The sequence below is a fragment of the Grammomys surdaster genome, unplaced genomic scaffold (genome assembly GCF_004785775.1).
Source record: "Grammomys surdaster isolate TR1022 unplaced genomic scaffold, NIH_TR_1.0 259, whole genome shotgun sequence".
Classification (NCBI taxonomy): domain Eukaryota; kingdom Metazoa; phylum Chordata; class Mammalia; order Rodentia; family Muridae; genus Grammomys; species Grammomys surdaster.
Genome location: NW_021604700.1, coordinates 1,838,670 through 1,860,573, shown reverse-complemented (window position 1 = coordinate 1,860,573; position 21,904 = coordinate 1,838,670). Strand labels below are relative to the sequence as shown.

The 21,904-nt window shown below is 41.0% G+C and overlaps 1 protein-coding gene across 3 annotated transcripts; it reads right to left on the bottom strand.

Moving 5' to 3' along the window:
• Nucleotides 1-37: 37 nt before the first annotated feature.
• Nucleotides 38-20,166, bottom strand: Ivns1abp (influenza virus NS1A binding protein). 3 transcript variants are annotated; one of them, XM_028775722.1, is made up of 15 exons: nucleotides 19,920-20,166; nucleotides 15,187-15,411; nucleotides 13,443-13,571; nucleotides 12,985-13,154; nucleotides 12,810-12,885; nucleotides 10,488-10,661; nucleotides 9,817-9,942; nucleotides 8,333-8,440; nucleotides 4,769-4,898; nucleotides 4,338-4,562; nucleotides 3,689-3,810; nucleotides 3,471-3,597; nucleotides 3,264-3,395; nucleotides 2,772-2,945; nucleotides 38-1,333 (listed from the first exon to the last, which is right to left on the bottom strand). In XM_028775722.1, exons 3-15 carry the CDS (start codon nucleotides 13,551-13,553, stop codon nucleotides 1,080-1,082), a joined length of 1,929 nt encoding a protein of 642 aa, XP_028631555.1. In that variant the 5' UTR covers nucleotides 13,554-13,571; nucleotides 15,187-15,411; nucleotides 19,920-20,166; the 3' UTR covers nucleotides 38-1,079. The 3 variants fall into 3 exon arrangements, with proteins under 3 accessions (XP_028631555.1, XP_028631556.1, XP_028631557.1); XM_028775723.1 differs by lacking the exons at nucleotides 9,817-9,942; nucleotides 10,488-10,661; nucleotides 12,810-12,885; ... (2 more) ...; nucleotides 15,187-15,411; nucleotides 19,920-20,166 and adding an exon at nucleotides 9,264-9,658; XM_028775724.1 differs by lacking the exons at nucleotides 38-1,333; nucleotides 2,772-2,945; nucleotides 3,264-3,395; ... (2 more) ...; nucleotides 4,338-4,562; nucleotides 4,769-4,898 and having other exon boundaries at nucleotides 8,333-9,404.
• Between the last annotated feature and the right edge of the window lie 1,738 nt (nucleotides 20,167-21,904).

Below are 21,904 nucleotides of genomic sequence, written 5' to 3'. Positions count from 1 at the left end.
GACAAACATATGAATATTAAATCCCACAGTGCACAGATTTACTGCAAAGTACTTTTAATGTGTTTGCATCTGCAGCAAGCATTAGATTTGCTTATTTGGGCACCATAAATTAGGTGTAGCACTACACAGACACCAAGTCTTCCCAACCAGTTAATCCAGGTGAGTAAGAATGCTGAACAAAACACTTCTGAAAAGGGGTGCATTCACAAACCCAATACAGTTTAATTGTTTTCAATCAAAGGCTTCCACTTACAATTGTTTGGTTAATGATAAATAAAGACAGTTTAAATGTTTCAGTAATGTTTCAAACCTGGGATGAATTATTACTGTTACTATTCAGCAACTCCATCCAAATAAACATCGATACTGCACTCTCAAATAGAAAAGAAAAAAGTACAGCTGCGGCAAATGCTAAAGTTTGCGTTCTGAGCATTTAAAAGAAACACCCCGCTCTGCAGCCTTTCCTCTGCCACTCTGCTTTGATAACATGAATCTGTCACATTTGACTTCAACAGATAAAGCACTCTGCTGAGAATATAAAAAGTTATAAAAATGTAATCATAAAAGACTAAATATTGGTAGGCATGTCAACTTTTCTTTTAATAAAAACAAAAATAGTCATTGTTATCTATTTAAATAAGTATCTTGTTATAGAGTGTTCCAGTTATTGAAAAGGGGCCCTTAAAAAACCCAACTGCCTATGTGTAAACCCTACCCTTCTTGCCTCTTAAGACAGAAGTGAGGGAAGATCATTTAATGTGCAAATCGGCAAAACAAATGTGGAGGAGCAGGGACTTCTTGAAATGATGTTCCCAATCAATTTGTGGTTTATTCTTTTACAGTATCAACCTTCAAAAAGTAAAATAACCAAAGATGTCTTAATAAACAAACAGACCTTCATCTTTGCATTCCGTTCCAAACACAAAAAGTATGTACAGCATGTTTAATAATATGCAATATGCAAAAGCTTTGTGTTGCTGTTAGCAACATCTACCCCACCCACCCTCCTTATTCACAAGGGTACCTCTACTAAACACAATTACATCACTAAGCCTGTTAGTTTGGGGTTCTTAAATTTGTTAAAACTGGAAAATCTTTGTGTAAGGGCTCCATTCATTTGACTCAAGGTTGTAGACTTCCACGGTATTCAGAAATTCATTGCCATCGAACCCCCCCACTGCGTAAATGGTGCTCCCTACAGTTGTGATCCCAGCATTGCTCCTTGGTGAAGTCATATTTCCCATCATCTTCCATTCATTTCTAGTTGGATCATACATCTCCACACAGCTGATGGCGTGAGAACCATCAAAGCCACCACCTACAAACAGTTTTCCTAAAGAGAAACAAGACAGTCAGTCTTTTTAAAAAGGCTCAGAAAACACATTTTTTTTTAAAGCCTCCAAAATTGGGTGAATCTTAACTAGAAATGCTTGTCCATTCTGTTAAAAAAAAAAGTTTTAGTTAAATACCTATGCAGGCAAAGCACAATAACATACACGAGTAATGTCGCCACTCAGGAAGCCAAGACTAAGGACTATCAGTATGAGGTCAGCCTGGGCTACATAATGAAATTTATCTCACAAAAAGAAAGTGTCTGTGTAGCAAGGATACTGGAAACCACGGAGACGAGTTAAATGGAAAAGAATCCATTCCTATGAAAACTTAGGCAACTACAGGGAGAAAAGGGCAGAAACTGCACTATGTAAAATATATTGCCCACAATTCCATAGTAATTACTACTGTCATCACCTCACAGATGAAAAGAAATATGTTAGGTGAAAAACTATCATAGTTCTACATAGTCAAAGTTATAGGAGGGACTAGGGCTGTACATCAAAGTGGCCCCCACCAGTGTTAAAGAAAACAGACCAATGACTAAACTTCTAGAGCTTTCGTCTACTTATGATTTTTGCAAATAACATAATCGTTAAATAGAACAAAAATGTCAGCAATAAACTATGGGAGAAAAAAATCACTAATTTTCAGCTTCATTATTTTCTCTTCCAATTATCACTTTATCCTGCATGCATAAATAGAGGTACAACTACATTGATAGGCTCACAAAGGTGTGGGTTCTGGGTCAGGAGGGTGTTACTACTGTCAGCACACTTCCATGCTTACTAGCTGAGCCACAAAGTCCTGCTAAGATTCAGCTTTGTTCCAAATGACATTAATTCTATAGACAATAAAGCAATCAACAAAGACTATGTGAAAGGACACAGTCTACAAAAGAAAATTGAGAGATTATGCTTTGAAATAAAATTCTTAAAGTTACTATCCTAAAAACAGGTCAATTCAAAATCTAAGACTGAATTATGGATACAGCTGACAGAGAGAAATTTAGAACTTGGTTAAGAACACCAACCAAGAGATGGCTAAAAGAATATATTTAGGTTACTAACAGACACTAACAGAGGGGAAAATCCTTAATCTCTCCCTTTATGTCACAAGAGACAGAATACATCTGAATTTTTAAAAAATGATTCATTAATTATTATGTATGGCATGGGTCAAGGTTTGCACATGCTACATCACATACAGAGGTCACAGGACAACTATGTGGAGTCAGTTCCCTCCTCTTACCTTTACATGGGTTCTGGGGAGCCAACTCAGGGTTTTTGTCAGAAAGGCAGGCATCCTAACCTGCTGGGCCATTTCACCAGTCCCTGAAATCTACTAAACAGTGTGTAAGGTGACTGACTCTTCCTGGAATTTTGGAACTAACTCTAGCCACTTTGTACTATTTCACCTCTCCAAACCCAGATACTCACCATCAAGAACAGCAACTCCAGCTCCTCGTCTAGCCACATTCATAGGTGCAATCAAAGTCCAGGTGTTATTTTCAGGATTGTATCGTTCTACTGTGTTCAGACAATTCCAAGATTCTGCACCTCCAATTATATATAAATAACCACCAAGTTCACAAACTGCAGACTGGTGTCTACCTATAAAAATTAAGGTAAACCAAGATTATTATTAAAGCTATAAAAACTGTAAATGTGTACTACCACCTATTAATCCACAGGGTTTCTCTATGTAGCCCTGGCTGTCCTGGAACTCACTCTGTAGACCAGGCTGGCCTCAAACTCAGAAATCTGCCTGCTTCTGCCTCCCAAGTGCTGGGATTAAAGCCGTGTGCCACCACTGCCCGGCAATCCACAGGTCTTTAAAGAACAAGTTCAAGGCCAGCCAGTTTGGGTTACACAGAAAGTTCCAGGCAAACCCTATCCCCCACTCCAAACAAAACAAAGAGATCAACTCACGAATGTTTAGAGGAGCACAGCTTGTCCATGACTTTGTTACAGGATCAAACACATCACAGTTTTTCAGGCCTTTTTGACCATATGGATCAGAGCCACCAACAATGTACAACTTCCCATTCAGAGCACACACTCCTAGGAAGGTGTAAAACATGTTAATAACTCAATGATCATGATTAAACCCTGGCTGTGTTAGAAGAGTACTGTTACCTGCATTACAACGGTTAGTTCTCAACTCTGGAACAGGAGTCCAGTCATCAATGCTCGGATCATACATTTCTCCACAACTCAGGTCATCTGAGTGTCCATTTGATCCACCCACCACATAGAGCTGTCCCTATATCAAAAGTGATAAGTAAGAATTTTCCCTGGGTAGTCCTAAGAAAAAAACAAAACTAAAGGATTGTTTTGCAGCACACTGTACTTACCATCAGCACAGCCATTTGAAAGCGGGCTCTTGGTGTTCTCATGGGAGCAAGGAAGGACCAATGATCCGTATGTGGATCGTAGCACTCAACTGTCCGTAGACATTCCTCTCTGTTATAACCTCCTGGCAAACAAGTAAGTTTGCTTAACATGTGAAACATGATCAGAATGGCTGAATTCCCCCTAGTGGCAGTGGGCGTCTTACTAAGTCCCCTAGGCTATCTTACAGTTTGAGCCTCTTATCGTACCACCCAAGTGCTAAGATTAAAAACTATGTGGCTGGTCACCAGGGTCCAGGTAGTTAATGTACCTACCTAACAAGAAAGGTATTTAACTGAACGTTCCTAATAGACAGGAGTAGCATTCATTATCTATATGAGCAAACTGCTTATTCCTGCTTGAAAATTAGCAAGTTTACCTACTCTGTGGTCTAACATCAGTCTACTACAGCACTAGAAGCCCTGAGGCCCTGCGTTCATGGTCTAGCACATCACTCCCATTTAACTTAAAGCAGACCTCTAACAAACTTAGGCATATTCAATATCAATGTTATTTCTGTCTTGAAATGCAGCATGTTGAGTCCTCTCACCACAAGTCAATATGAATGTCCATCTACAGGCCTGTTCGTCACACCCAGGGTTCTGCTCTTACCTGCAGCTATGAGTTTGCCATTCATCTCTGCCGTCCCTAGTCCAGACCGTGCGTACTGCATGGGAGACATGGGCTTTTCTAGGAGCTCATCTGGCTGCATCTCAAAGCTTAAACTCTTGCTCAGTTTTGGAGTACTTGTTGGTGAGCTCTGTGGACTATTCCGTCCATGAAGGAAAATGACACAGAATGTACCATCCAGCACAGCCAGGCACAAGTAAGTGTTATCTGTGAACACAAGAGCTCCGTGTTTACCATGAAACTAATATTAACACCTGGGGTGGTTAGAGAATTCTAAATTGTATTCCAGTCTCCAGAATGAAACTTCTGCTATGGTTTTCTGTATGCCATTGCTCTGAGTTTTTCCTTATTCAGTCTCAAAGTATTAAACTGACAATTATCCTTACAAATAAATAAACTGAAGACAAACTTACTTGAAGTCTTTTCTGAAGCAACGATTTTCCACTCATGCTTAGGACTTTGCATTGAAGCATTTGGAGAAGAGAGACATCCAGTGGAACTGCCACTTATCTGCTTATGGCCATTCTCACGGGGTGGCTTTTTCTGCAAAATCAAAAGGCAGCTACAGAAACCTAGCCAGAGAGCATGCCTGCTGACCTTTGTTCCTGAGCTACTGTGTAACACTGCCGATACACTGAGCGCCTTCCACCTACACAGCACACTCACAGCACACTAAACTGAACACAAACCAACACTTTCCAGCTGACAGATTCCTGCCACACTTACAACATCACTTAAAAACGAAACAGCTACATCTACACAACTGACTGCTCAGAAAAAGATCAATTTAAACAATTCAAAAGCACACTATAGATCAAACACCAGAATGGTACCTCAATATGGGAGCAGGAAGGAGAAATTAACACGTCTCATCTGTTCTGTATAAGAAACTGTCAACCCAACCAAACTGTCTATCCTAGTGTCCTTCACACAACACCAGCAGCAAAGAGTGAGTACACAGGATCTGCCAATATCTGAATGCATTTTACAGGGAACTATCAACCAGAAGCATGTACATTTTAGGGCTACTTACTATTGATACTGTAAAAGCTAAACACCACATAGAGTACTCAGAAATGAAGTAATACTAAAAGAGCCACTCACAGAATTATACTACAGGAATGGTAATGAGGGACTTTTTGAGAATTAGTGTGCTTTGTGAGCGTCTTTTGTAGACTGCTTTCAACTCCCTTAGCTCCTGGCACTTCCACGAGAAAGGTTCATACAGAATCCCAAGTGCTAGGTCAGATGGTGATACACACCTGTCACCACAGCCTGATACTGAGTCTTAAAATGTCTACCACGAAAAGAAAAGGCACCACACTTCAGTACCTACAAACTCTGCTTACCCACTTAACCTGGTCCCCAGGGACAGACTCCACAAAAGAGTAGTTTCTAATGGAAACTTGTATTGCTAGTGCAAACAAAAAGCAACAAAGAAACAGGATTCTGATTGGTAAAGATTACAAGATACATTAAAATCTCCATTTCAATCTGTGGAAATAAGTCCCAAGTATCACAAAAGAAGAAATTGATGATACTTATACTAAAGGGATTCATAGCAGTAAGACTGCTCTACCATACGGTCATACCATATAGGATCCACACTATGATTGGCATTTAACAATCAGATACACAATCCTCCTACACAAACACAATTACCCCTATCTTATATCACCCCCCAAAAGATGTAATTCATTACACTTTCTTCTCAGGCGGCTTTTACAGTCTGGGTAGGTTCTAATCGCATTCCTCCTTCCTCGGCTTCCTCTCTACCTACTTTTCTCATCCCTGAAATCTAGAGTATGACCCCTTCACCTTTTCTGCTCCATGGACTCTATTCACAACATTTTAGCAAGACAGAAGGGTCAGCGTCTCACACATTCTCACGATCTTCTCACTCTCAAACCGTCCTAAACCACTATTAAGATCTACCCTCAACCTTTGGAAAGCTATGTACAGGCATACATGAGTAGAACTGATCCTTTTTCCTCCATATCCTTAGATTATTACGCTTTTCATCATTCTTGAAAACTTAAACCTATTACCTGAAATAGTCTACAAACTGCTCTCACAAACGTTAATGTACCCTCTGTCTAACCACTAAAAAAAAAAAAAGAAAGAAAAAAATAGCAAAGTCCAAGCCAACTTTGTAAAGTTGAAAAATGCAAATCTGTTGAGATCACATAGCCAGCCCAGAGATATCACTTAACAATTAGCCATTTCCTATGATTAACAAATGCCAACTAGAAATATAACTGAACATATCTCTAAACTCAATGTGTTTCACTATAAACTTTTTAAATCACACTCTTTCTACTCAGTACTCTTGTCTACATTCTCCTTGCTGTACGTGTAGCTCAGGTAGAGTATTGCCTGTCATACGCAAAGGTCTTAGGTTTCATCTCGACCACACAATAATTCTTCTTGCCTCCTAGAAGAAAAAAACCATTGGTTGTACATGCTTCCCTTTGCAGATTAGACTGCCAACCAAGGAGCAGCACCCTTGCATAGATAATCTGCTCATCTACGACTAATCCTCTAAATCCCAACCAAGCCTGCTTTCGTGCCGCCTTCCACCTCACGTCTCATCCCACAGGCTCCCTCAGGCCCTCTTACGGTGGAAGCCTCTTCTCAGACATATACCTTGGTAGGGTCCTGTAACAGAAGCTACATATGCTATGTCTTCACATCAAGCATCACAGCCTGCCACTGGCTGGCATTTAATCTTTTGCCATTAGAAAGGCTACTTTAACTTACAATATTTATAATTAAAGATAAAACAACCCCAGATGCTCCAAGTAGAAATAAAAACATGACTTTTGGTCAATCCAAGTCCCCAGTTTTTTTAGGTACTATTATTGCCATGGGAAACCACAGACCTCTACCATCTAGATAACATAAGCATACAGTCAGTATACTACCACTGAGCCAACTTTTAAAGGAAACACTCTCTCTGTGGCTTGGGATTACTCTCCAGCATACACCTTCACAATGCTGAGTTCAAGGCCATATAAGAAGAATGCATATTACATGACTATTTTATAAAAATTCCAAACATAGGCAAAATGTTTGTGTCTCAAGTTAGGATAATCATGTTTTTTTGACGGTGTAGGGCAGTTATTGAAAAGATGAAGGCTCCAGGGTGCTTTTCTTCTTAAGAGCATGGTTTAGTCACTGGCTCACTGTGACAGTCACAATTTGTGGGGCTGCTATGGTGTTGCTCAGTGTTGGAGGGCATAAAATATATGCAGAGCACTTGTTTAACTTTCAATATACAAAAACAATAGATGTTCCTTTTCTGTATACGGTCAGTGTCCATAAGTTAAAATTGATCATACACCTTAGATGTTTGTTCTCTATAGTTAAAAATGTATCTGAATTTAAGTGTGTATTTAATAAAAGGTTACAGAATTAACTCAATCAGCACAAGGAAACTACACTGCTTTAATACATTTTGTGGGAGAAACATCCAGATTACACTATAACACATGATCAACCATTTCTGAGTTCAACATTGTATAAACTTATTATAAAGCATGATATTGTTTCTATTTCATGAGTATTCAGTAATTAAATAGCCAAAATTTCTTTCACAGCCATCAGCAATCTAAATCAACTGTATCTTTTTAAAACTGGTCCTATTAGTCATGAGTGTTACATAACCTTAAAAAAATCTAACCAAATTAACAAAAACCTAATACATTGCTTTATTTTACTGTTCTTATTACTAGTTGTGACCCATATTTTGAGAGAAAAGGTGTAAATGGAGTTTGTTTAATTTGCTGAGTTAGCTTCTATTGGTGTGGCAAAAATGTTAGAAGCTGTAAAATATGCTTGTTTTCTCCCAAAAAGTCTCTGTCCAGTTATAACAGCAAATTCGTCCACTTTCCTTTATTAAAGGAAAATTTAAGAATGCTATAAAATTCTCCAGTTAAATTTTAACCTGAGGTTACCTCAGACTGTGCAATGTGTACCTGCACAAACTGAATGTGGTCATCATCACTGCCAAACACCTCAGCCTGGCCATCTAGTGGGTTCCCATCAAGCAGCTTGTGATCAGCTGAGTAGTACAAGGTTTGAACCTGCAAAACAGCAACAGAACACCCATGTGGCTACTGTCACCATGGCTACTTGCTAGTCCGCAGATTACACAACCGCCTCAAGGTAACCTCCAGTGTTCGTCTTGACATCTTACTCTGGCAGGATCCGATGCAAAGAAAAACAAGTCATAGTAGTAAAAATGTAAAAAGCGAAACCAAAACAAAAAACCAAACAAAACAAAAATCAAGATCAAATACAAAATCTTCTAATACTGGCTGAAGAGTCCTTGGCTTGATTGGCTTGAAAGAAATCTTCATTGCTTCCATAGCTTCTATTATGTGACATTAAGAAAAAAGGTATAGTACAACACACAGTTTCTTAAATACACATATTTACAACAAAACACTGAATGTTTTACACCTCTGAAGATAAATGGCATTGTTTGAATAAACATACTTCTCCCCTGTAGGTAATGTCAAGAAAACACATAACGGAAAAACAAATGCAAGAATTCAAGCAAGCTGCAATCTTCCTGCACAGATGCAAATACATGACTACTGCATCTGATTCCCATATGGGAAGTCACAGAATTGAAAGAGCATCTGCTAGCCTTTATGGAATGCAGTAACAGCAGTGACTAAGGCCTAAGAGAGCAGGCTAGCTTTGTGAGCGTTGGAGGTTCTGTGGGATGTTACACTCAATCACTCCACTGCTCCACCAGCACATGGACCAATCCCAAGTTTTCCATCAAAGTTTGTTTTTCTTGTATATTTTCTAAAAACAGCCCCAAGTCTGACTATATGTAAGAACAACAGCATTGAATCACAAAGTTTAGAGGTAAGAACCCTGTAAAGGAGTAAACACCATTAAATCATCATCGCTCTCTGCCCACAGCGGACTTTTCTTAGGAGAACTGGGGCAGGACTGCTGCTTCTTTACGTGTCAATACACTCGAGGTTTCTTCTCGGTTCTTCAGTCTTGGGGATCCTAGTTTTGTTAATAAACCTATGGGGAGATAAACCAACGGGGAGGAACAACCATTAGAAGCTTTACTTACTTGTGAAACTTAAAGCAAAAACCTGTGAAGAAAAATTAAGAATCTACAGAAAATGTCAGTACCACCTCCCATTTCTAAAGCAAGTTACATGCTACTTTAAAGAAAGTTAACAGCACATAATAAGCAAAGAAAAAAAGAAAAAACAAAACAAAACAAAAAAAAAAGAAAAGCAGAAGACCAAACTGAACGGTTCATTCAGCTCACCTGGACACCCCCCCTGTTTCTCAGCTTAGGGGTACCTATAGCAAAATTTAAATTCTTTAGGGTCATGGTTATAAAATAAAAGTGAAAGGGAATCCTTCATGTTATAGCAAAAATAATTTGTAAGAACTGTTGGATCCCATTTACTCTAAAACTAACCTCTTCCATGAGCTCTTCCAGGCTGTCTCCATTCTCCCAGATGCTACGCTGCACCCAGTTGATTACCTTTGTGTACAATTTGCCATTGCTGGGCAAGCAAACATTATCTTCAAGCATTACCTCCAACTAGAATTATAGACAAATAAAACAAATATCAGTGACATCCACATCAGCTTTGAAATTCTGGTTCTCAGCTAAATGCTCAGTTTCATAGTAAAGGTTTGGCTGGGGGAGGGAGTGCATAAGTCCCACCCAGCACTAGCTGAGGTGCTAGATAGCTGACAGTTTTGTTTCTTTAAAGGTGTGGCTCCTGTAGGCTCACTACACTTTAGGAGATTGTTCCATATCCATCAGTAACAAGCAGCACATAGGGCCAAAAAAGTTTGAAAGGATTTGAAGTTGAGTATAGATCTGGAAGTGAATATGATAAAACACTGTACACTTTGTTAAATTCTCAAAATAATTGTATTAAAAAAGTTGTATTCCATCAATTTTCTCAATTTGCAAAGAAATCAGTAAACCTAAATAAAGTCAATAAACAGGGAAGCAGAAGCCCGTTATGTCAGAGTAACAATCACTTCAGTGTGTCAGCATTATTGTAACCCTTGTTCACCTGACAAAGACCGTGCCTACGTTACAGACCTGTATGACCTATGTGGCCTACTCCTTACCTTTAGTCTCGGAAGCTTAAGAAATTCCTCTTCCTCTGAAATTTGTAACAAATGCTCCTGAATATAAGCGTCAACTTTACTCAACAAACGGGAGTCTCCCATACAACTTGCAAAATTTCGGTAAGAGATGCAGCTAGTAACATCCATTCTAGACAGTAAATAATCTCCGCAGACCTTAGAAAAGAAATACACACGTGCGAACATTTGCATAGTTTACTGAATATATAATGTTAATACATGTACATCATGGGAAACACAAAAATGAGCCAGAAATCAAATCAAAACAATGGGACAGCACATAGACAAATGATGACATCACCTGAGCATGGTGGTGCACACATGCCTAGAATCTGGGGCACTTGGAAGGCTGAGACAAGCGAAATCTAAATTCAAACCCAGCCTGGGCTACATAACAAGATGTCTCAAAATAAACCCAAATAACAAAAAGCAAATGAGACACAGCAAAGCTGTGGCATACAATAGAGCAAATGTGACAAGGGACATGTAGTGTAGAGTCTAGGTGTCCACAGCAGCAGTCAGGTAAGGCTTTCTGAAAGGGTGTGTGTGAAAGAGGCCCTGCAATAGAAAAGCTGAGCACACAGCACATAGGAAACGTAGCAAAAGAGAATTAGGAAATAAATGTGGAAAAATAGTATCTGTATTAGGAAGAAGCGAGAATGTGAAACTATGTGCAGCATAGGACTTCTGTGAAAAATCAGTGTGTGTATATATGTGTATGTATGTGCTTCATGCATGGAGATCAGAAGACAACTGTAGAGTAGGTTTGCCTCTTCTACCTTTAATCAGGTCACCATGACTGGCACAGCAAGCAGCTTTATCTGCTGAGCCGTCTTGCTGGACTCTTTTTTTAAAGATCCACTTTCCTTTTGTATGGATGTTTGCCTGCATGCATGTCTAGGCAATCTGCCATATGCATGCAGTGTTTCCAGAGGCCAGGAGAGGGCATTAGATACTAGAACCAGAATTGCAGACAGTTGGGAGACATCTATGGGTGCTTAGAATTGAACTTGTCTATAGAAGCAACAAGTGCTTTAGGTTTGTGGGGCAATTTATCTGTTTTAACTGTTTAACTCAGCAGCTCTCAATCTGTGGGTGGCAACCCTCTGATGGTCAAATGATCTTTTCATCATGGTTACCTAAAGACCACTGGAAATAGATATTTATATTGCAACTCATAACAATACAAATTACAGTTATGAAATGGCAACAGAAATGTTATGGTTGGGAGGCACCACAACATGAGAACTGTATTAAAGTGTCGTAGTGTTAGAAAGGTTGAAAACTACTGGTTTAAATTTTGTTACTGAGCCAGGCAGTGGTGGCGCACGCCTTTAATCCCAGCACTTGGGAGGCAGAGGCAGGCGGATTTCTGAGTTCGAGGCCAGCCTGGTCTACAGAGTGAGTTCCAGGACAGCCAGGGCTATACAGAGAAACCCTGTCTGAAAAAAAAAAAAAAATGTTACTGTAACTATAAAGCAGATTATATATAGAATCCACATAGCTGTTCTTTATAAAACTTTTCTTTAAAGAAGCCTGACTCTTTTAAGAAAATTTTAATTTGCTGGCCCTTTTTCAAAGCCATTTTTTCTGTTTAAAAATTTTGTGACTAGAGGTGTTGGAGATAATGGTTCAGTGGGCAAGAGGACTGTGGCTTTCTTAAGAGCTAATTGCTCTTCCAGAGGACCCAAGTTTGGCCCACATCAAGCAGGTAGCTTACAACCACTGGTGACTCTAGCTCCTGGGGACACAATGCCTTCTTCTGGTCTCTGCAGGTACTTTCCCATATGTGTAGAACATATACATACATACATGAATCTGTTGTATCAGATACTGTCAATATACCACTTTAATTCCTTATAGATTCTTTTGCATTTGCTCTAGGGCAAACACACAATCTTGAAACTGATTTCAGGTTATGCTCAAGCCAGAAAGACCGAGCTACAGTTCTGTAGAGTAATCTTACAGTGTAAGTGATGCTATTTAACATGCTATCAAAAATAAATATATCCAAAGAGATGTAGCGTTTTATGTAACTTAATTTCCCAATACTATCCTGTCATCACCATAGAAAAACATACAAGTAGTAGCTTAAATAAAAAAATATTGAATGGAAACTTCATTGAGAAAGAATGTCAGTCAAGAGGACAAATTGTGGTCAAAACAACATGCTCAGCCGAGATGGGAAGAAACAGAATTTCTAATTCTTGGGCCTAATTATATGTTTTGTGATAATTTCTACAGCCTAACCCTACAGAACACCCTACCATAAGTCTACTACTGTCACAAGGTGTAATACTCTACCTGCTTTACTCGGTCCATCTTCAGCTTCTTTGCTGCAGAATAAACATCTTTTACTAATTCCTTATCAGCTTTCAACCTATTTTTAAAAACAAGGTTTTTTTTTAGTTATGACCAGGCACTTCAAATTCAGACACTTGGTATTTTCTGATTTTCTGGTTCACTTGAAGGTACTCACTGAGCAGTGTATGCATAATTCAGCAAGACTTCAACAGCTTCTGGATTGAGATCATCCAACTTCACATGAGAAACTCCATGAGGGTCACTGTCACTATTAAAGATTTCAAATAGATAGGGGCTACAGCAAGCCAGGACTGCCCTGTGTGCTAGCATCTCATGGCCACAGACCTGAAATAACGAAAAACAAAATGAGAAAGAAGTTTTGTTGACTATGAACTTAGCATACCAGCTACCCTCCTTTGTCTCACGTTTCTAGTTAAGTCATCTCACAGCTAGACAGGTGGCTCAATAGTTAAGAGCACTGGCTGCTGTTCCACAGGACCAGCACCCACATGGTGGCTCCCAACCATCTGTAGATCCCATCCCAGGGCATCCTACATCTTCTCACCTCCACAGGCACTGCACACGTAGTACAAAGACATACATGCAGGCACAACACTCATACACATAAAATACCTGAAGTCGAACATCGCAGAACTGCCCACTTTTCCTCAAGGCATTTAATTTGGCAACAGAAGATTCAATAAAATTTTCATCTTCAAACATCAAATATCCATTGGGAATCATTTTTCCTTATAAATTTGGCTAAACAGAAAAAAAAAGAAAGCTAAGTTATTTTACTTGTAAATAGTTCTTAAAATTTTTCAAGCAGGGCATACATAGTGAGTCACACCTTTAATCCTGGCACTTGGGAAACAAAGTAGGCAGATTTCTGAGTTTGAGGCCAGCCTGGTCTATTACACAGCTTTCAAGGAGAACAACAAGGTTACACAGTAAAACTCTGTTTCAAAAAAGAATGTATCTATTTTTTCAAAGATACCCAAATTCTATCCTACCAACATATCAAAAAAAATTATCTCACAAAATCCTAGCTGAAACAACAGTGGTTCAAGATACAAATGTCTTCATCCTGACTTTGATCCATGGCTTTGTAAGCCATCATCCAGCAGTAAGTATCTCAACAACCTAAACCTGGTTTCCATGTCTAACACACATTCCTCCTGAAGGAAAGAAAATGAAATATTTTCCTGTCCAAACCTATACAGCAAGTGGCTTAAGAGAGACATCTAGGGACTTGGCTGCTGTCCATCTGTTACTCTCAAAAATAAACTAATATGCATTTGACACATCTCATATAGCACAGGCTGGTCTTAAATTCAGAACACAGTTGAAACTGGCCCTCAACTCCTCAATCCCCCTTCCTTTACCAGAGGGCTGGGATTACAGGCATGTACTCCTACCCCTGGAAACTCTAAAATTCTTTGTAAAGATACCATTTCCTATGTACAACTCTAGGAACAGAACCAAGGGCCTCCAGTACGCTAGGTAAACACAATCACTGCACTACACCTCCAGCCTACTGTTCTCAAAACAAGTTTTCTACTTCACTTATAAAACTAATAACTACATAAAACATGTAGTTAGCCGGGCAGTGGTGGCGCGCGCCTTTAATCCCAGGACTTGGGAGGCAGAGGCAGGCGGATTTCTGAGTTCGAGGCCAGCTTGGTCTACAGAGTGAGTTCCAGGACAGCCAGGGCTACACAGAGAAACCCTGTCTCGAAAACAACAAAACAACAACAACAACACAACAACAACAAAACCACATAGTTAAAGAGTAGTAGTATAAGACTCAGTTTAAAGTAACTTAAAATACACAAAAAGGAACACTAAGGGAGGAAAGAAAAACAGCAAATGTTAATTTAAAAAAGCTTAAAAAAAATGATAAAGATGCTTTTTAGGTGTCTGCAAGATGGGTACTAAACAGGTCAGGTGCTTACCACCTAGCCTGAGGACTTTAATTAAGTTCAAGCCCCAGGACCCACATGATAAAAGGAAAGAACCAAGACATTTACTTACACACACACTAATAATAATAATAATTTTTTTTTTTGGTTTGGTTTTCGAAATGTTTTCATATCCAAACGGTTAGGGATCTCTCTGCCCATTTAAACACTGAGACAGAGTCTATACCTAGTACAGTTTTCAGAAAACCCGTGTTTTTAAAAACAGTTAAACTGTAGAGGAAGCATGCGCCAGCCCTAGTGTGTGTGTAAGTCAGAGGCAACTTTGTTTAATTCACTCTTTCCTTCCACTTTAGTACCTGTGTTCCCAGGGATCAAACTTGGATTGCCAGGCTTGTGCAGAAAAGTGCTGTTTCCCACTGAGCCAGCTCACAGCCCAAATATTGTTATTCACTTACCAACTATTCCTGAAGAGAAATGTGTCACTGAGAGCACAAATGATCCAAAGACAAAGGAGTGTTGAAACAAAGCACTTCGTTACGGTGTGAAGATGGGTGGCCGAGTGAAGGTAGATGTCTTAGGCTTTAATGGTGGTTCCAAAACTAGCAGGCTTGAAAATGATGTAATCAAGTCCTTAAAAGCTATAGACATGAATTTCTTCTGTGATAATCATGCATCATAATCTGTAAAAATAGCATTTCTAAATTAGATATTTGGAAGAATCAGTCTGCCATTCATATAGGCAGAACAGGTCATACAAAATAAGTCAATCTTTGAGGTAAAAGGCAAAAAATACATTACATTAAAAATAAACTACAAACACTTCTTTTTTATTTAACATGCAAATACTCAAAGTGATTTCTTAAAAAAAAAAATCCTTTCTCATTGTTAAAGGATATGCTAGCCTGAGAAGTAAAGGACAAATTTAAATATTAACTCTAAAGTATTAGACCCCAGCTAATATGCAACAGACAATGTCTGCTCTAGGAGCCAGGAAAGTACCTTCAGGCACTCTTCCTAGATACATATAAAGCCAGATACCCTACTCCCCAAAGTGTGCTTGACATTTAACCCTGCCCTTGTTTCATGTTGCCTTTCCTGACAAGTGAACTCCTCTAGCCATGGAGCCTTTGCCAGTTCTCTAGAGCTAGGAAGCAGTGTTCCCCAAGCTCCACACCCAGAGACTTCTCTAAAGACATGCATGATTGTCCAGAATTATCTGTTCTGTGCTCTTCTTCCAGGAAAATCCTGTCTTGCTCATTTTTAAGGACAGCTTGTGTTGCATGACTGTCTTAAAAACAGAAACTCTATCAACTATCACACTGTCATGTTGATTTCTTCTGCTTTACAATTTCTATCTTTTCTTACAAAACTAGTTTTAACAAAACAAATGTTCTCAGAAAACAGGTAATGCCATCCCATGTACAGAGAACACACTGGAGATGTATAAACATTTTAAACTTGAGTTTTGCCTGTACATGTCTGTTTACCATGTGTGCAGTGCCCTCAGAGGCCAAAAGGAGGCAATAAATATACTGGAGTAGGAGTTACAGCAGCGTGATCAGCTACATGATGCTAAAAATTGAACCTAGTCCCCTAGAAGAGCCAACTTCCTGGCCAAATGTTTATTATTTTGATAGCTTGGTTGCTCTAACTTAGATTTATTGGGGCAGGAGTAAAATTACTATAGACTTTAAGAAAAAACTTTGTAGAGAATGCTTGGGGTAATTCTGGTCTATCCACTTGAACATGCTACAATACTATCTTGAATTTTGTGAAATAAAGTCTTTTTATTTAGTATCTGACTTTCTGCCTACTATGATCTTAGCATATGAAATGGGAACACAAGCCAATATTCCTAGCACTTGGGACTGAGTTGGGAGGATTAAGAGTTCAAAGCCAACTTGAGTTACATAGTGAATTTCAAGGCTGACAGAGGCTACAAGAGACTGTCTAGAAAAAAAAATAGTAATCTGATTTTCACCTTTATCAGTAGTACCTACCCATCGTTACAACTCTAAAAAGCTAGCCCAAGTCCAAATGACCTTTAAGTTAATACAAGCTTGTTTTTAAAAGTTCATGCTCACTTTAAGTTTGGGTATATCAGATGCCTTCTGGACAAAACATCCATACACGTAAAAATTTTTTTAAAACAAAGTATTTCTCAAATTTCATGTTTCTTATTTCATGTATAAAACTCATGCACAGTAACTAATAACATTTTAAAATGAGGAAAAATTTTGTCTTTCAAAAGCCAGACCAAGGATCAAACATCCCTAAGTTATGTAAGAATATAAAATTTACTTCTTGTATTAAAAATACAGTTTGAACCAGTCCATTTTTAAGACTGAAACTGGGATCAAAAGAAATATATACTGCTAAACACATTTCAGTTCCTTAGCATGGTCAGTATGAAAGACGGGAAACAGGGAATTTCCTTTTACTATTTGGAATTCAAGCATCACTAGAGCCCAGAAGACTAGCTTAAGTGAATAGAACCCAGCAGGTCTTAGCATTTCCCACTCTCCACTCAGCAAAAAGAAACATCACATTTTCAAAACACTGCTAAGGTAAACCACAAATATTTATGTTTCAAGGTAATTTTTTCCAAGGAAGTCAATCATGAAGTAACTTAAGAATTCCCTCCTCAGTGCTGGATTAAACCCAGGGCATCAAGCATATCAGGCAAGCATTTAACCACTGAGCTACAAACACTTGTGATACTAAACATGGCAGAAGCAGACTAGAATAAAATGCTTAGAACAAAATGGAGGTAGCACAGTATCTGCAGCCTTAAACACTGCAGAGGCAGATAAAGCAGAGAAACGGGCTCAGGCAAAGGGGAAGGGAAGGCTTGACAGCACACAGTCCAGAAAATGGTTGTTTGGTTTCAATAGAAGGTAGATTGCAGGATGCACATGGTACATGGAAAGGAAATTACCAATTTATTTTAAGGTTTAAACAATGCTAAGTATGGAGACCAGATGAAGGTTTATAAGAAAGGGTGTTTGAGAAGGTGTGGTGGGGGCAGGGAAAAAAACATGGACACAAGACACTTAAATGAAGAGTATATACACCCATGCTGGCTGGTCTTAAAGGCACTGAGTGAGGACTTAAGGTATGTGAACATGGGTGCTCTGCTATCAATACATCATTTTTAGAAACTGTATGGAGAAAAATAGGAAAGAAAAAAGAACCGAGTTTGAGATGTTCTAATGCTGAAGTACCCTTTGGATATCCAGGCTGACATCAAAAGTGTACAGAATACTGTTGTCGGGCTAGAAACATTACCACAGTGGTCACTGACACAAGAGAAGTAAAATCTCAGAAATCTCTCCAATACTTTTAACACCAACACAAGGGAGGAATATACTTAATCTTCGAGAATTTCTACCTGCAGCATCTGACTATACCATCACACTGCTAAAAAGCTAAAACAACTTTGGGGCGAGTAACATTAATATAACTGGCCAAAGCATTCAAAGAAACTTACTCAGAAAACTACATTTATATGGCACTTAAAACATCTAAACAAGCCGGGCAGTGGTGGCGCAGGCCTTTAATCCCAGCATTTGGGAGGCAGAGGCAGGCGGATTTCTGAGTTCTTGGCCAGCCTGGTCTACAGAGTGAGTTCCAGGACAGCCAGAAACACAAAGAGAAACCCTGTCTCGAAAAACACCAAAAAAAATCTAAACAAGAAATGCAAAACCGTATCATTTAAAAACAAGACCGATCTCCCTCTAATAAAACAAAGCATGAAATGCTGTCTTTGGAAAAGACAAAGTTAGAAGACAACTGTAAATTAAGACAAAGACTACAGAAGTGGGAATCTATTCATTAACTCGAGATTTCACAAATCAGAGAACAGCCACCCCAAGTCTGCAAGAAGTCACCAAAGTGCAGGTTTGATATAATGCCTGCCAGGTGTCATTAGAGCATACTGGTCTCAATCCAGTTCTATCTAGTCTATGTTTGCATCCAGGCTTATAAATAAGTCCTTTAACATTTTTAAGATATTCAATTTTAGCAGGATTCAACCCGAAAACTATTTTCTTAGTTATCGTTTCCTAAATCAACCACTAGTGTTAAAATTAAACAAACGATGGCTACGGTGATCTAGTCTGTGCGGCACTTGTGTACTCTTACTTCCAGAGCTATCGTGTATTGCCAAAACAGGAGACCACAACAAAACTCCCAAGAACTTGTTATCGGGATGTTCTAACCTCCACTACTGACAGACATTAAACAAAACGTTCCCTTTTAGGTCGTCCGATTTCTTTTTGACTGAAATGTCTGCTCTCCGAAATCATTTATCTGCAACGTATTGAGGGAAAAGGCAAAAATATTTCTCAAGTTTGTGTGTGTTGTGTGTGTGTGTGTGTACAAATTTCCTTACGTTAATCTCCAGTTTGACATTCTCCGATATCTTCCTATCAGGAATCTACAACGAGGTCCTTCACAAAAAAAAAAAAAAGAGAGAGAAGGGGAGGGGGGGGACGAAAAGCATGCTTTCCACCTATTTCTTTCGGAGAACATGGAGCTTGTGGGACCCCGCGCTTCAAGGCCTGGGGCGCGCTCTCGGCGGGTACAGCGAGGCGCCCGCACACCCCCGGCCGCGATTGGCCGGTGGCGCAGTCACTCAGAGCTGACACGTCAGGGCAGCCGCTCCCTCGCTCCTCCCGCCTCCTTTTCCCCGCGCTTGGCAAGAAAAGCGGGCAACGTGGAGATGGAACAAAGGACCCCGCGGTCCACGGCGACCAGGGACTCCGTGCCACCCCACGCCTAACCTCCGGAACCGATGCGCTCTGGGGGCGGCTTCGTGTCCCCACGCGCCGGCCGCGGGGAGTCTTAGCTCGGAGAGCCCCGAACCGCAGCCGGCACCGGCTCCTGACAGCGGAAAACGATGCCCACAGTCCGCGGTGGCCGCCGCTCTCATCCGGCGGGTCATCCTTCCTAGCCGTCCACTGGGTCAGGTCCTGGGGACCTCCGTCACCCAGCGCGGAAGCCTGACGGTCCCCGCCCCGGCGGAGGAAGGTCCGGGACAACCGCGCTCGTCCCCTGCCAGCCGGCAACCACACGAGTGCGGAGCCCCGTGATGCCCGTTTCTCCTGGGACAGCGGGACGCTCGGCACAGCCACCATCTTCCCACCCCGCCCTCTTCCTCCCGCGGCGCCCGCGTACAGCGCGTTACCTGGGTCATCTCTGAAGAGATGGCGAAATTCATCTCCAGAGCTTCGACGGGCTGCAGGCGGAAGGCGCTGGAGGGGAGCGGGGTGACCGGGCGGGAGGTTGCGAGCAGAGGAAGACCACTGGGTACTCGCAGGAACTCGCTCGCTGCCACGACGCACCCAGCACCTCTGAGCGACCGACCTCCACGCGCGTCCCGAACACACTGCCGCCGCCGCCGCGCGCTCTCGCGCCGCACTCCCTCGCACGTCACCACGTGCGCTGCCGCCAACGCCTCCCGGCCGCTTCCGGCTCGATTGCCTGAGCGAATCACAGGCGAGCTTCCCGCTCTAGGGCTCCGCCCCCGGGCAGGGCCCCGCCCACCTCGCAGCTCTTTTCCTCGGCCGCCCCCTCCTTCCTTCTCTGCTCAACTAGGTCAGCGCAAGGTGATCCCGGAGAGCCGGGCGGCGGGGACCGCTCCTAGGGTTACTTATCGCGCGCACTCCCTCCGGAGCCTCACACCCTCGCTTCGCCCTTTTCCCACTGTCCAGGAACTGGTTCCCTCCTGCCTCCTTCACCTGCCCTGCCTTCTCCAGAGATCCGACGTGGCGATTAGAGTTCTCAGCGTCACACTGACTTCTAGGCAACCAGCCTAGACTGGAGCTGCCTGTTGAGGGACACCCAACCCCCGCCCCCTCCGTCAGTAGTTAGGCATTAGGCTCTTCTTACCTTGGAGGTGGAGAGGTGAGAAGAATGCAGAAAGAAGGGATAAGACAGAGGAGGGCTTGAACAACTAGCAGCCCCTCTTTGAGCCTGCTTTGGGCGAGCGTTCAGTGTGTGGGTGAAAAAGGTTAGAGATACTATCAGTGAGCCATAAAAAAACGTGTTCACTGCTACTTTTTGTTCTCCCCTGGTATTCAGTTCCTGACGACTCGCCTTCTTTAGACAAAGAAAAGTAGCTTGGAGAATTGTTAGTCCCTATCTCTACCTCCTGGGGCCTTTTAAAAAACCCAGGAGCCAAGCACAATTATCCACCCACCTTGTCCCTAACAGGCAGCCTGTTTAGGTCAAATGTGATTTCAGCTGGGCTCCACTTCTTCATATAACTCCGAAGCACACTCTTGATTGAAGATGAGGGGATTTGGTGAGATTATATCCAAATGTGTATAAACTATACATGTATTCGAGTTAGGTAAAGGTTTCTAGATTAATGGCCTGCTTATGCTGGTTTATAGAGGGCACTTACACAGTCTAGACCTAATTTTGATCATCCCGCTTGCTTCGTAGACATTTCTTGGAGCTCTTTAACAATGCTTCCTACCCTTTTTTAATACATGGTAGGAAATAGAAATTCGAGGAGTGGTCTTAATTACTTTTAAAAAATAAGATCTTGAGGCCAGGAGACTTTTCTTTCTTGTTGTTTAACAAAAGGAGGAAGTAGGAACTGAGCTGTCAGCTGGTATGATTATGTCTTAAAGAGACTGGCATTTACTCCCTCCACCCCGGCTTTTCTCTTTGATAGTACATTACTTGTGTTGTAAATGAGACTATTAGGGAACAGGATTGCTAAGCTCTTTCTAGCAGTGAGAGAATATGAACTGCCCACTTGGGACAGGCACATGACTGGCTTGCTGGACACATGGTCCTACTTGCTGTACACTAAATAGCGTCTTTGTAATCTGAAACAGTCAACACTTCTCTTAAAGCAACAGTGTGATCAGAGTCAGTGGCTAGGAGTGCTGACATAATTTACATACTGTATCTGTCTTGCAGGCATCTTGGTCTGTATAATAGCCACTGACACTTGAAAGGGAGCCGTAAATGATTATTTGCGTTGTCTTTAACAGTAACAAGGGCTCTCTGGGCTGAGAACATGGCTCAGCAGTAGAGTCCTTGCCTAAAGTATCCTAAAGGATACTCTAACACTGCAACACACAAACACATGTGCACAGATTTTCTAAGAGTGCTTATTGTTAATTTATTGAGTGTACCTTTTGTGTGATATAAGTT